The sequence below is a fragment of the Lipophrys pholis genome (assembly GCF_963383615.2).
Source record: "Lipophrys pholis genome assembly, chromosome: 5".
Lineage (NCBI taxonomy): Eukaryota > Metazoa > Chordata > Actinopteri > Blenniiformes > Blenniidae > Lipophrys > Lipophrys pholis.
This window is the reverse complement of record NC_137628.1, coordinates 13,351,219-13,364,200: the sequence shown is the minus strand read 5'-3', so window position 1 is coordinate 13,364,200 and position 12,982 is coordinate 13,351,219. Positions and strand designations below refer to the sequence as shown.

Below are 12,982 nucleotides of genomic sequence, written 5' to 3'. Positions count from 1 at the left end.
AGGGGCCGGAGGCTTTTCCTGCTCCTGAGGCTGTGAGGTTAGAGGACAACCAGAGATACAAAAATTCATTAAAAGTGAAGTGAAGTGGGGACAGTGAAGAAATGTATTGGTTCTGTGCAGCCAATATGTAAATAACCTAGTTCATTCATTCATTGTTTTTGTGCAATTGCACTTGAAGACTCAAATTAACTTTTGGGCTTACCATTGTGTTTAAAGAAGATGGTTGAACGTGACATTCTTTCCATACAAACTGTGGGACAGCTCTTTGGTAGTAACCAAAGTTGGATAAAACTCCCAGTGGACTGCGGAGAGGTTAAACAGGAGGAAACCGTAAAACCAGACCCAGAGGTGGAGACTTTGTTGCTGTTTCAGTTGGGGTTAGGGGATGGCAGAAGAGAAAGAGAAAGTTTAGGCAGATTGTAGGGAGGGGTTCAAACAGCAAAAAAGCTACAAACAGATTGTCATGATGAAGTCATAAATCCACTCCACAGGTGTGATGGGGACGGGGGCCTCAGACCAAAAAGTTTCACCACTAGGTTGAGCTTGACTTAGTTAAATTCTCATCACCAGAAGTCTCATCAGTGAAAAGTGTTGCTGCTGGTTACCACAACAGGCACAACCAATGAAACCGGGGGGTAGTGAGTGAGTGAAGAAGTCTGGACACTGTCTGAATCAGTCTCTGAAAATCAAAATGACTTATTGTCTTTTAGGCCATTTTTGGCAGCAAGGTTATATTTCAAGTAATGTGTCATCACATGCTAACTTGATATTTCCAGTACACCTAGTTTTCTAGTTGAACAACCAAATTTGAAAAAAAACATTCGGTGAAAAAAATCTTGACTCTTTTTATGGAAGGATCCCAGACATTTAACGTAAAAATGTCATAACTTGTGGTTTATGAGTCATGTTTTCCTGGCTGTTGTACCTTTACTGGACAGTCTGACATTAGAAAGAATATGAAATATATGGACAGACGGAGCAGCAGAGGGAGGGAAATGTCACCGGCCAGTCTGGGTGAATAGAATGAAATTTTAAACAGCAGTTGGTCAGCGGTGGCTGTGCAGTGTGAGCAACTGCAGTGCATGTGCGTGTGTGTGTGTGTGTGTGTGTGTGTGTGTGTGTGTGTGTGTGTGTGTGTGTGTGTGTGTGTGTGTGTGTGTGTGTGTGTGTGTGTGTGTGTGTGTGTGTGTGTGTGTGTGTGTGTGTGTGTGTGTGTGTGTGCGTGTGCGTGTGCGTTGTAGAAGTATATGAGTGTGTTTCTACTGTTACTTGTTGGCCTTAACTCCAGCCTGCACTCCTTTTGAATGGATGATCCTCACCACCATCATTGCAAACTGCATCGTCCTGGCTCTGGAACAGCACCTTCCAGACGGAGACAAGACGCCTCTGTCCGAGCGACTGGTAACACACGCACGCACGCACGCACGCACGCACGCACACACACACACACACACACACACACACACGCACACACACACACACACACACACACACACACACACACACACACTCACATTGTGCAAGCATTATTACTGTGTGCACAAAGGCTTTTAAATACAGTAGGCAGGTGTGCATTCGACTCATAATCACATTGTAATAAAATACAAGTACAACCACCACCCAAAATCTGTATGCTTTTAATAAAATCAACATTTTAAAAATGTAGACTGTTTTAAACTTCAACACTAACTGTTTTTTTTTTTTTTTTTGTCTTAATTATATAAGTACTGAGTGTTATCATCCAACTCATTTGTGCCATGTTCTCCCCCTCCACCCTGCCACCCTCTCGTTTGGCCCCTGCAGGAGGAGACAGAGCCCTACTTCATAGCCATCTTCTGTTTTGAGTCGGGGATAAAGATCCTGGCTCTGGGTTTTGCGTTACATAAGGGCTCCTACCTGAGGAACGGCTGGAACGTCATGGACTTTGTGGTCGTGCTCACCGGGTGAGTCCTCGTTGGGATTTTCTTCTCACCATTTTGAAACATTACATATACATGCTGTTCTCTTTTCTTATCGCTTTTCATTTTTGGCTCCTGGTAATTATCAATATTCAAATCACAGTGAAGAGTAGGTGTAAAATTCATGTCTGTGTTTTCAGTTATTTGTGTTTTTGTACAAACGGTACCTAATGTGTACCTCTTTTTGGTTGCTGAAATGTGTAGGCTGTGTTTCCATGGTTACCCGCTCCACTGTAGTGCTGGCCGGGTTAGCCGGGGCAATCAGGAGTTGAGGCTTTTTTTTCCCATCATGAGAGCAAATATTGTGATTTTTTTTATTTTATTTATTGGGGGGGGGGGGGGGCTTACACTGCTGTGCACAACCACATTATTTGCCTTTCTCGAATACTCCGTTCTGTGTTTTCTGTCTTTGTCATGCACACACTGTACACAATTATGAACAGCCACTCAAACTGAGCACAACAGTACATATGAACACATCCACTTATTTCTCTTAATTGTTTAAGCTGATGCTGAAATCTGTCTTCCATTTTACTATCAGGTATTACTGAAATGATGTCTCTAAGAGAAGCTGTGGTTTAATATTTTTAGCACACAAAGGTTGGCTGATACCGAAATACTTTTCTTTTTTAAAAAAAAAAACCAAGTAACACAAAACAGACTGCTCAGATGAGAGTTTTGTGTGTGTATTAATTGTTTGCGTTCTTCATGGAGTGATTAGATGGAGCTCTGAGGCCCGGAAACCACACTATGGGAGATCAGTCACAAAGTCAAAGCTATGTATAGATTCTTTTAAACGACAGTAAATGCAGGAAACGGTATTTACCTGGCTGACATGTTTCGGCTGCGAGTGCAGCCTTCCTCAGAGCGTCATCTGACGTCTGATGACGTGTCGGTCTTTATCAGAAACATTTAAAAAAAATCTATACATACGTACTTAGAATGACTAAATGAACACAATTCAACTACAAAGTCAGAGCTGTAGAATAAGCAATAAAACAGTGAAAATACTTTATGTCACAATCTGCTAATGAAAGTCGTGGAGGACCAGCTGAGGACATTCCTCTCACCACAATTACATCAGCATCTCTATTCAAGCAGAGCGGGTTGACTTTCGAAGCACTTTAAAAATGGATGCAATCAGAACGTTTTCAGACATTTTTAAACAAAATATGCATTCTAAATGAATCGAAATCCTCCGTGAAATTGATTTGATCAGTTACACATGCATGATATTCCAAATTCATAAAGGCATCGATCGTTACTATGTTCATCTGGCAAACATCTTGTAAGAACATAGGAATCCAGAAGTTGAAATACGCACAAAGTATTAAGTTGGTGCTCATTTCTATATGATAACCTTGAATAGATGAGGCCAAATGTGAGGAAGCCACTTGTATTACAACCAAAAGATGGTGTAATAAGTCTGTTCTTGATCCAACAAGCAAGAACATAACAAAGGATTGCAGAACAAGTTTAATGCCAATTTCCACGACATTGCTGAAGCAAGCTATAATTATCTTTTCTTTAAGAAAATGGATTTAGCTTTCAGAGTCCAAAACCGAGTAAGAGATGAAATTGGTTTTGCATTTAAAATGTATCGAGTTTTATGGCAGATAAATCAGCAAACGATATGCAGATGCTTGTTTATTTTATGATATTACTTGTGTTATTTAGCAGCCATCTACTGATTGTTGTTGTTGAGTGTTGAGATCTGTCAATTTTTCAGTAGCTTAGCGTAGTATTTGTCTCTCTGTGCATCAAACAATGCTAAATGTTATCATGTAGGGAAAATACATTGCTTAATGGCTTTGACTGAAGACTGATGAAGTGGACCTTGCAAGCTGGTTTGACTTAGGCCTTGTTTATACGACCACAATACAAGTTTAAAAATAAAAAATAGAATAAACCTAGTTTTTCATGACCTGTCAGCTCAGGCCAGGGCTCAAACCCTGCTTCTGGTAACATGTAACCCAGTACAACCTGCGTCATGGACGGTCGGTCGTCGTCGAAACCTCCTGAGCCAACGGCCAGCATGCAAACGGCACCGTGGAGTGCTCAGGGCACAGTTGATAGATTCGACTAAGTGGCCATCCACTGCATCCGTTTCCATCTCCAGTCGTCTTGACCTGGTCATGCCACTGGACGAGAGAGTGAGGTCGATGCTTCGCAAATCTTCCTCACGCTAAACAAAATCTTCGCGAAAGTCATCAATCATTTTCTTCATCCACCACCACCCCCCCAGATGAACCATTGACTTGATGGTCCTCATCGTAGCGACGGGTGAGCAACAAACTGGGAAGGTTAGGATTAACATGGGAGGTAGAAATTACATTATCTTAATGACAGAGAGAGAGAGAGAGAGAGAGAGAGAGAGAGAGAGAGAGAGGATTCTAAAAGGCTACAACAACTGAAGGAACACACACAAACACACACAAACACACACACACAGATGCACAGCAGAGGTCTGGTTTGACATGGTGTATGTGTGTGATCAGGGACACTCCCCCTCGGTCACTATCCTCCTTTAATGAGGACACACACACACACACACACACACACACACACACACACACACACACACACACACACACACACACACACACACAGTATCACAGCATCCCTGCAGGGGGCGGCCACCGGGGCAAAGTGAAATGTCACTTCTCCCAGAGATGGGTGTAGGTGGGCGTAGGCAGGTTTGTTGTTATAGTGATAGCCGACAGAGGGGGAGCAGAGTTCCGCCAATCTTCTTTCTCTTTGTATTATTATTCTCTCCAAGCTCAGTTTAATATAATTTTAACAAACTACAACACAAGACATTTTGTCGCACTTAGCTGCAGATGAAGCAACAGACAGCAGTGCTTCCAATTCAGTCTTAAGGGGAGATCAGATTACCCGTTTACATAAAGACTGAATAAAGGTATCAGATGTGGACAGTTCGAAGCAATATCTTGTGCCGTCTTTATTGATGATCTTTCAGATCACAAACTAATTATGATCACTGATTGGGATTTTAATCTGAAAGGGCAAATCTAATCAGACACAAGACCTTCAATTGGATAAACATTTAATCTGGTTACTTATGGTTAATGTAACCACAGCCAATTTGAGAACTTTGTCAATAGTTTTTTTCCTTGTGAAATGAAATATAATGACTGCAAGCTTTTGGGCCCTGTCCACACGGAGACAAAAACATTCCTTCTTTACACAAATGTTGTTTCGGCGACCGAGTTGGATTACTATTACGGTGACTGTCAACTATAAAACCACCAAGTCCCAGAAGAATATGGACTGGGAGTCATGACACTCTGGAGGCCGCTATTGTTGTTATGCCCATCTCCTCACATTCGTGCAGAAGAATTATATACCACGACCGTGGTGCGCATGAGCAGCAGCAGCGTTTCAGAAAAGTTGTCTTTTCTACCGTTTCCATGGAGTTGAAGCTTTTCAAAATAATTCTACCTTGGGACCTGTTTTCAAAAAGTTGCGTTTTCACCGGCTCTTATCACCGTTGTTGTGTCATCGGACACTCAAACGCAATGAAAGTTTTTCGTTTTCACTTGAAACCGTTGTGGCGTAAACGCGACCTGAGATTGTTGCTCCATTGCTGCAACCCTCTCCGTCACATCATATCACCACCTTAAATCAACCAGCACCACTGGAGGTCCACCACTGAATAAAGTCCTTCACTCATATGAGACGTTTTGTGAATGCAATTATTCAGTCATTCACACTTCATCCTATTAGCGTTTTTCATTCATTTTTCAACTAATTAAATTGCAGAGGGATGTGAAGGGGACGTACCTTACCTCCGGTCTATGTCTACCCACTGCTGCTAAATCATTTTTTGTGTAACCTCATCTCCTTCTATAATAAAGAGCAGTACTTGATGCTTGCGTTAGAAAGACAAGCATTCATGTCCTGCAGTATTTTACCAAGTCCTGAAGACTGGATTGAGTTTACTTCACGATTAATTATCTACGTGCATAACCCATAAATATAGCTTCAAACTGACGTTACTGAAACTCCCCACTTCCTGCAGCATTGAAGATTGGATGGATGGATGGATGGATGGATGGATGGATGGATGGATATAATAAATAGATAAACTAACATGCAGAGAGAGACTCCAGAGAGAAACAAAGCCCCTCGCCTGAGTACTGGTGGAGTACTACTGCAGCTAGATAACGGGGGGAGGAGAAAGGAGGAGGAGGTGGAAGAAAAAAAAAAAACATGTGACAGTGTCTTTCCATTCCCCTGGGGTCTGGATAACAGGACCGAAAGAGAGAGCAGAGAGAGAGAGAGAGGGGAGGGGGGAGTTCAGTATGGGCTTGGCTGTTAAAAGAAGGCGTGGAGAAGGATGGAGAGCGAAGAAGAAGAGGATGACCACAGGAAGGAGGGAAGAGTGATGGTTGATGGTGGTGGGGGGAGTCAGGGAGGTGAGAGTGATATATAGGAAAGGAGAGAGAGGTTTGGAGGAGGAGGGAGGAGAAGATGGAGATGGAACCAGGGTGGAGGGGAGGGAGGGAGAGAGAGAGAGAGAGAGAGAGAGAGAGAGAGAGAGAGAGAGAGAGAGAGAGAGGAGAGAGAGAGAGGAGAGAGAGAGACGGAGAGAGAGAGAGAGAGGAGAGAGAGAGAGAGAGAGAGAGAGAGAGAGAGAGAGAGAGAGAGAGATGAGAAATGGCGAGAGGAGCGCACTCAGAGAGGAATGAATGTGTGTGTGTAAGCGCTGCAGTAACCTGCTTTTCCCTGCTCCCTGTGATCAATCACTCTGCACAGCCTATATAACACACTCTGCTGCTACCTTATGGTGCCTACACACACACACACACACACACACACACACAGCATTTCCGTTTTTAGACACTGTAAACTTACACACAATTACTATGCATGGCCTATATTGCAATTACAGCCATATTTCAAGCTTTCATGTTTATTCATATTGAGCGCTTTCAATTGAAAGGAAGGTCTTGGTGTGAACTCAAGCTACAAGCAGCTAGCATATGTTTTCCATGTTTCCCCGCTGTGTGTGTGTGTGTGTGTGTGTGTGTGTGTGTGTGTGCATGCAAGAGAGTGTGTATTTGTGTGTGTGTTCTTGTTACGCAATCTGCAGTAAATCCAATCCAAGAAAAGGCCAGATGGGTTTGAAAAGTCTTTTATTGAGACTCTTTTTGAGGTGGCTTCTCTTTTGCAGATTGAAATAATAATTTTATATTTGTCTTCAACCCCACCAGAGAATGCTGCTACGCTCCTCCCACCTCCACCTGTAATCAGTTTGAGTCTCCTAAAGAAATTATGTAAAGCCTTGATGAGTCTTTTTACTGTTAACGCGAGCTGAGAACACCTAGAAACATGTCTGCGACTGCAGCATAACAAATGCTAAGTTTTGGAGAAAATTCCTGCTTTGACAACAGAAAAGCTTGAAAAAAATGTGTTCATCATTTATACATCCTTCTAACCAGCAGTGGGCAGTTATGTTTTCCAATAGAGGGCCAACACATGAATTTATCTCAATCTGAATGTTCCCCAATAGTCATATACTTCTTCATGAAAAGCTACACATTCTACTTTTCCTGCTTTGCACCAGGAAATTTCTTGTATTTTTCTGTTTAGTTTTTTTTGTTTGGTCCAATATGATCAATTACAATTAAATTCCTTGAACACAGCAACCTATTCTCCACAATCTAAGTTCAGCTTTAGTAAACAAGTATTATAATGTACCCATTGGAGAGAAAAAACAAACAAACTCTACACTCTGCATTAATCTTTTATATTTACCAACATGCTTAAAACATCCATAATGCAACATCTTTAGGAGAATTTTTTTTTTTCATTTTTTTTTTTTTTTTTAAATTGAGCTGTTTGTGGCCCCTGAACTAAAATGTGTTTGACACACCTGCTTTAAAAGAGTGCTCACCTCTCATTCATGTCTGACCCCTTACATATGCTCTTTATTGTGAGGATGAGTTCATTTAGTTTCAGTAAAGCAATGACATACAACACCACGTTCAAGAGTTTAATGATCGAAAATGAAAAACAATCCTAGTTTGACTCGACACTTTTGGTCTGGACGATGCAAAGAAGCCGATAAACTTTGCTTTTGATTCTCTAAGTCAAGTCGTCTGTCATCTGTGGGGTTCTGTGGAGCGCGTGCTGGTGCTGTGTGAGTCGTGACGGAGGAGGCTTCTGCCACTGTTATGAGGTGTGTGTGTGTGTGTGTGTGTGTGTGTGTGTGTGTGTGTGTGTGTGTGTGTGTGTGTGTGTGTGTGTGTGTGTGTGTATGTGCTGACTTCACTCTTACCCAACAAACTGGAGGGGTGGAGAGAGATGAGAGGAGGGAAAAAGAGGACACGATTAAAAGCACACACACACACACACACACACACACACACACAGTGTCCACTGTACTTAGTATGCAGGGATGACAGTCCATTGATTTTCGGTGCCGCGCTGTGACGTCACACACTAATCTAATCATTTACAGTAGAGTCTGGGCCGGTCAGTCAATGAGAGGACACCACTGATGTCCCCATGACTCTGCTAATGGATCTTCATAGAGACAGCGGTCAAAAATAAACTACTATCACATCCATACTCTGAAGCATGCAGGAAGGTAAACGTCCACGTATTCAGGTGCAAGTCACACGCGGCGAAACCCAGTGTACCTCATGGACTGGTCCTGCTGGAAATACATTTTGGTGTACATATTTTCTTTTGAGGAAACTTTAATAAATTAGCCACTCAGCTATGTATGATCACAATGGGGAAAAAGGTTCCCGGTGCACCTTCTTTTTTTAATCTAATCCAAGAAGTCAAGATCGAAATGAAATTAATGACATTAAAAGACTAATGTCTTTAAAATTGACTTTAATCTGGATTGTGGATTTGATAAAAACGCATTGATATATTGGAAAAGAAAAAAACCTGGGAGTGAAACAGCAGTTCCCAACAATTTACTTTAAGCCCTTTTTACTTTTTAAAGTGAAAAAGCATCGTTTTTACATTTTCCTTTCAGCCAAGTTTTGCGTTTGCGTTTGCAAGGCAACGTTTTGAAAACAATGTCCATCTACATGTAAACAGCAGAAACAATGAAAACAATGTTGTTAGCATGCCACAAATTGGCACTTTGGTTGTTTTAGTAATTAAACCACAAACATAGAGAACAATACATTATAAACATTAACAATGGGAATACACAGACATTCGTATGGACAGACGACCAGGATAGATTGCTATTTTGGTTGACGCTCAACGACAGAACTATCAAGTCCCAGGAGAATATGGACTGGTAGTCATGACACGCTGGATTGTTTGTCTGTATACCTCACGTTGGCATGACATATACGTAATACTCACCCAGTGTCATGCAAGAGGTGGACACCAGCTTTGTGATACAATTAATTCTCTCCTCTGTCGACCAATCAAAACAGAGGCTCACAACTAAAGTGCAAAAGCTTCTGGATGAAGACCAGATTGATCAGTTGACGGATCATTTCTCAAACTTTCTAATTCACCAAAACTGAACTGAGTCAATTTTTTTTAAGACATCCACGAAAACTATGACACTAAAAAATCGGACTTGCATAAGGGAAAATTTTGTAGTGAAGCCAAGTGACACCGAGAGCTTTCAAATGAAAAGGATTGTCTTATTGTGGAGGGTTTTTTTTGGGGGGGAGTTTTGCCAATGTTTTGAGATATTTCAGAAACTCCTTTGTGATTTAAGTTCAACGTTTAGGATTCAAGTGGTCATAATGTTATGGCTGATTAGTATTTAACCACGTCATTGCTTTTTAACTAAACACTGATGTTGATGAGGCAGTTGTGTAAAGTAGAATTAAAAAACGTTTATTCATACAGTGCCAACTACAACATCTTATCCCATAACTTTCTGCTGTTCCAGTTGTCTAGTTAAGTGATAGGAAGAGAAAAAAGGGTGGATTATGACGTAAATGCCCAAGAAACAACAACCCCACTGTGCTTGCTGCCTTTTTAATCTGCATTTAATCTGTTTACATGCATCAGATACTTTTGTACTTTTCTGAATGTCGAGATGAAGCAGACTGTTGAGCTGAGACCAAGAAACCCCAGAAGTTTTCGAAAAGCTTTTTCCTCCCAGCTGGGGGATAAGCGAGATGGCACACTGAGTCACTGGTGTATCTGGCTGAGATGCTAAGTGACATCAGAACCCAAGACAGAGGGGAAACAGCAACCTCTGAGTCACTGCACCCGCCGCTCGCTGAGTTCTGCGTCAGCAAGAGGACAGATCGGATGAGGCTGGTCTTCACAGAGACATTTCTCAGCCTGCATCGGCTGCTCAGGCCACCGAGGTTAATAAATAGCTTAGGACAAGAAAAAAGAAAAAAGGCTCCTCACTGTGACTGTAACATTAGTGCACTGTGGCTGGAGTCAGGTCGCTCCCAACACAGGATCAAACTTTAATCAAACATTAAGGAGCAGTACACAGAGGTGTCACAGCGAGCGCGGTGTGTTTGTGGTACGAACACTGAGAGAGGAAATGGAAGTCCAGCAGGGAGAGAAAAATGAGGTCAGAGAGAGAGAGAGAGAGGAGGCAAGAGAGGGAGAGAGTACTTGATTGAAAGTTGTCCTTTTGCCATCACTTCCATTATCATCATTGCTCTGCAGTCATTTACAGGCTCATCACTCTGCTATATGTTCTCCTATACCCTCCAACTGTGTGCCCTGCAGGTTGCCTGCTGCACGAACACTGGCACTCGTAAAGACTGTTGGGTTGCACAAGCATCATCGTGGATGTATTTTCGAAAACGCTCACTGAAATGAGCTGAAAGTATCAGAGGAGTTTGAGAGGTATGACAGATTGTGAATAAGGGAATGTTTTAATATCAAGCATAGTTAGGGGGGGCTGTGGCCACGTTGGTGAAGTGAGTTTTCTTCCAATCCCACGGTTGGTGGTTTAAGCCACCATCTCGCGTCTCACAAAAGTGTCGTTGGACAGAAGAGCAAGTTGCTCCTAATGTCTTGTGAGCGTCTTATATGGCAGCCATTACCATTGGTGTGTGTGCGTGTGTGGGTTGCTAACTTTTAACGTTCCTTTTTTCAAAACATATATACGCGGAACATTTCTGAAACAACAACGCAAATGCATCGTTCTGTATTAAGGGCCTGTCGCTTACTAAAAAACCTGTATATCTATTCAGCCATGTTCACCATCACAGCATTTTATTTAAGGCAGGCTTGAGTCGATCATTCCTCAAACAGTCAGTTATGTTGGCAAGATTCATATCTGAAAAGACTTTATCAAAGGTTAAGGGCGTGTCCCAGACTTGAGGTTACGATGAGGATAAAGATCAACTCAAGATTGCATAGTCGAAAATAAATGTTCAACTTGAATTAAGATCATGATCAGGGTCAGGATTATGGCCATATACGACTTCATATGGAGAAGTCTGTTTCCTGTGCTTGATCCATGTTCCAAGGTATAGGTATCCTACAGTATATATATTTGTGCAATAGGATCTTGAACAAAAGTCTGTTGTATGTTCTATCGATGGTTCATTCTACAGTATATAATGCTTATTTTTTCCTTATTTGGCAATAGGATCTTTAAGAATCGGGTGCTCCAATTGCTTAAACTAGTCTTAAAGATAGTCGCAGTTGTAATTGACTGTATTTAAAATATATGTTGCTGTGTACCTTGATCGGATTTCATTTGTACATTTGTTTGACACACCCAAACTACTTGTATTAAACCCTGAGGAACTTTCATATGGCTTAGCCAACCCTCTCCAAACAGCAGTCGCAAGATAAAACGGTAGACATGTCACTTTAAGCAATGCCATTTTTTAGTTATAAGCCTGCTCCATAGTGTGGAGCTTTCTGCTCACCCACACACCCTTGTGAACAGAAATAGAGCACAGACAGAAACACACACCTACAGACGCGCAGTGTGAGGGCAGAGAGGTGTTGAAGGTAAGCAAGTGATTGTCAATTATTATCCCCACTGTCCAGCTCAAGTGTCCCTTAGCAAAATGAGAAGCAGGTGCCTGACTCTCTCCTCGCTGGCAGCAAAGGAGAGAATACCATCTGGAAGTTTTCGCTTTCACTGGATCCATAGATTTTTTTCCTCAAACATGGCATCACCTCCTCTACCAGCCATGGCAATAATGATAGCCATGGACTACTTTATTCAGTACTTTCTTTACCTCCATGCACTCATCACTGACCACTGCAAACTGAGCCATTATCGGCATAATGACAGGACGACGTCAGTGAGGTTCATTTTTCGACCATCTGGTGAGAAATCTCAGATCATGACGACTTCTTGACTTCACCAGGCACGTGGTCAGTCTCAACTGATGGGGCAAAGTGTGTTGATTGAAGTCTGTGCGATGAAAAGGCTGAAAATCAAGGTGTACTTGGATTAAACCTGACTGTAACAAGGATTCGGCTAATCAATAATCGGTACACCAGCACAAGGTTCCAGTCGTGTTTTAACTATCAGATGCTGACTAACACACTGAATAAAATAATCTTTTTCACATTAACTATAATTCTGAGATTAGAAAATTATTGATAAGAGAAATTTTTTTCTTTTATTATTACTCAGTACTATTAGGAGTTTGTGTTGTCAGTTTCCTATCAGGGACAAAAAGGCATAAAACTACAGAGAAAAAGTCCAGAGACGACACACAAACACATTTAATCATACGACATGTTACATGAACAACCCGCCAACACACTGAGAGCAAACACTAACAAGGATGGAGGAGTCCAGACGTTGTGTCCTTGTGAAGTCCAGAAGTCCTGCTGGCAGGAGACTGAGGGACAGGTGGGCCAATCAGCCGGTCCGGCAGAGAGGGAGAGTGGGCATGAGGTAGGGAAACGAGTGGAAAAACAGAAGGGAGATCAGAGCCACAGGAAAGACTGACGCTCGGAAGCAGGAGAGAGGAAAAAGACGTGTGTCAATGAATCTTAGTTTATTATAATACTGATAAACTGACATTGTGTCCATTGAAAATGAAATGAGTTGCTTGATCTGATAT

General features: G+C 41.9%; 1 protein-coding gene across 1 annotated transcript in view; it reads left to right on the top strand.

Annotated features, from left to right (window-relative positions):
- The first annotated feature begins 1,302 nt into the window (after positions 1 to 1,302).
- The window catches only part of cacna1ab (calcium channel, voltage-dependent, P/Q type, alpha 1A subunit, b), a 107,428-nt gene continuing 95,748 nt past the window's right edge, over positions 1,303 to 12,982 (top strand). Inside the window, exons 1-2 of the mRNA XM_080464247.1 lie at positions 1,303 to 1,401; positions 1,804 to 1,943. Of these exons, the coding sequence (XP_080320373.1) occupies positions 1,309 to 1,401; positions 1,804 to 1,943 (233 nt within the window). The 5' untranslated portion in view covers positions 1,303 to 1,308. The remainder of the gene's footprint in view (positions 1,402 to 1,803; positions 1,944 to 12,982) is intronic.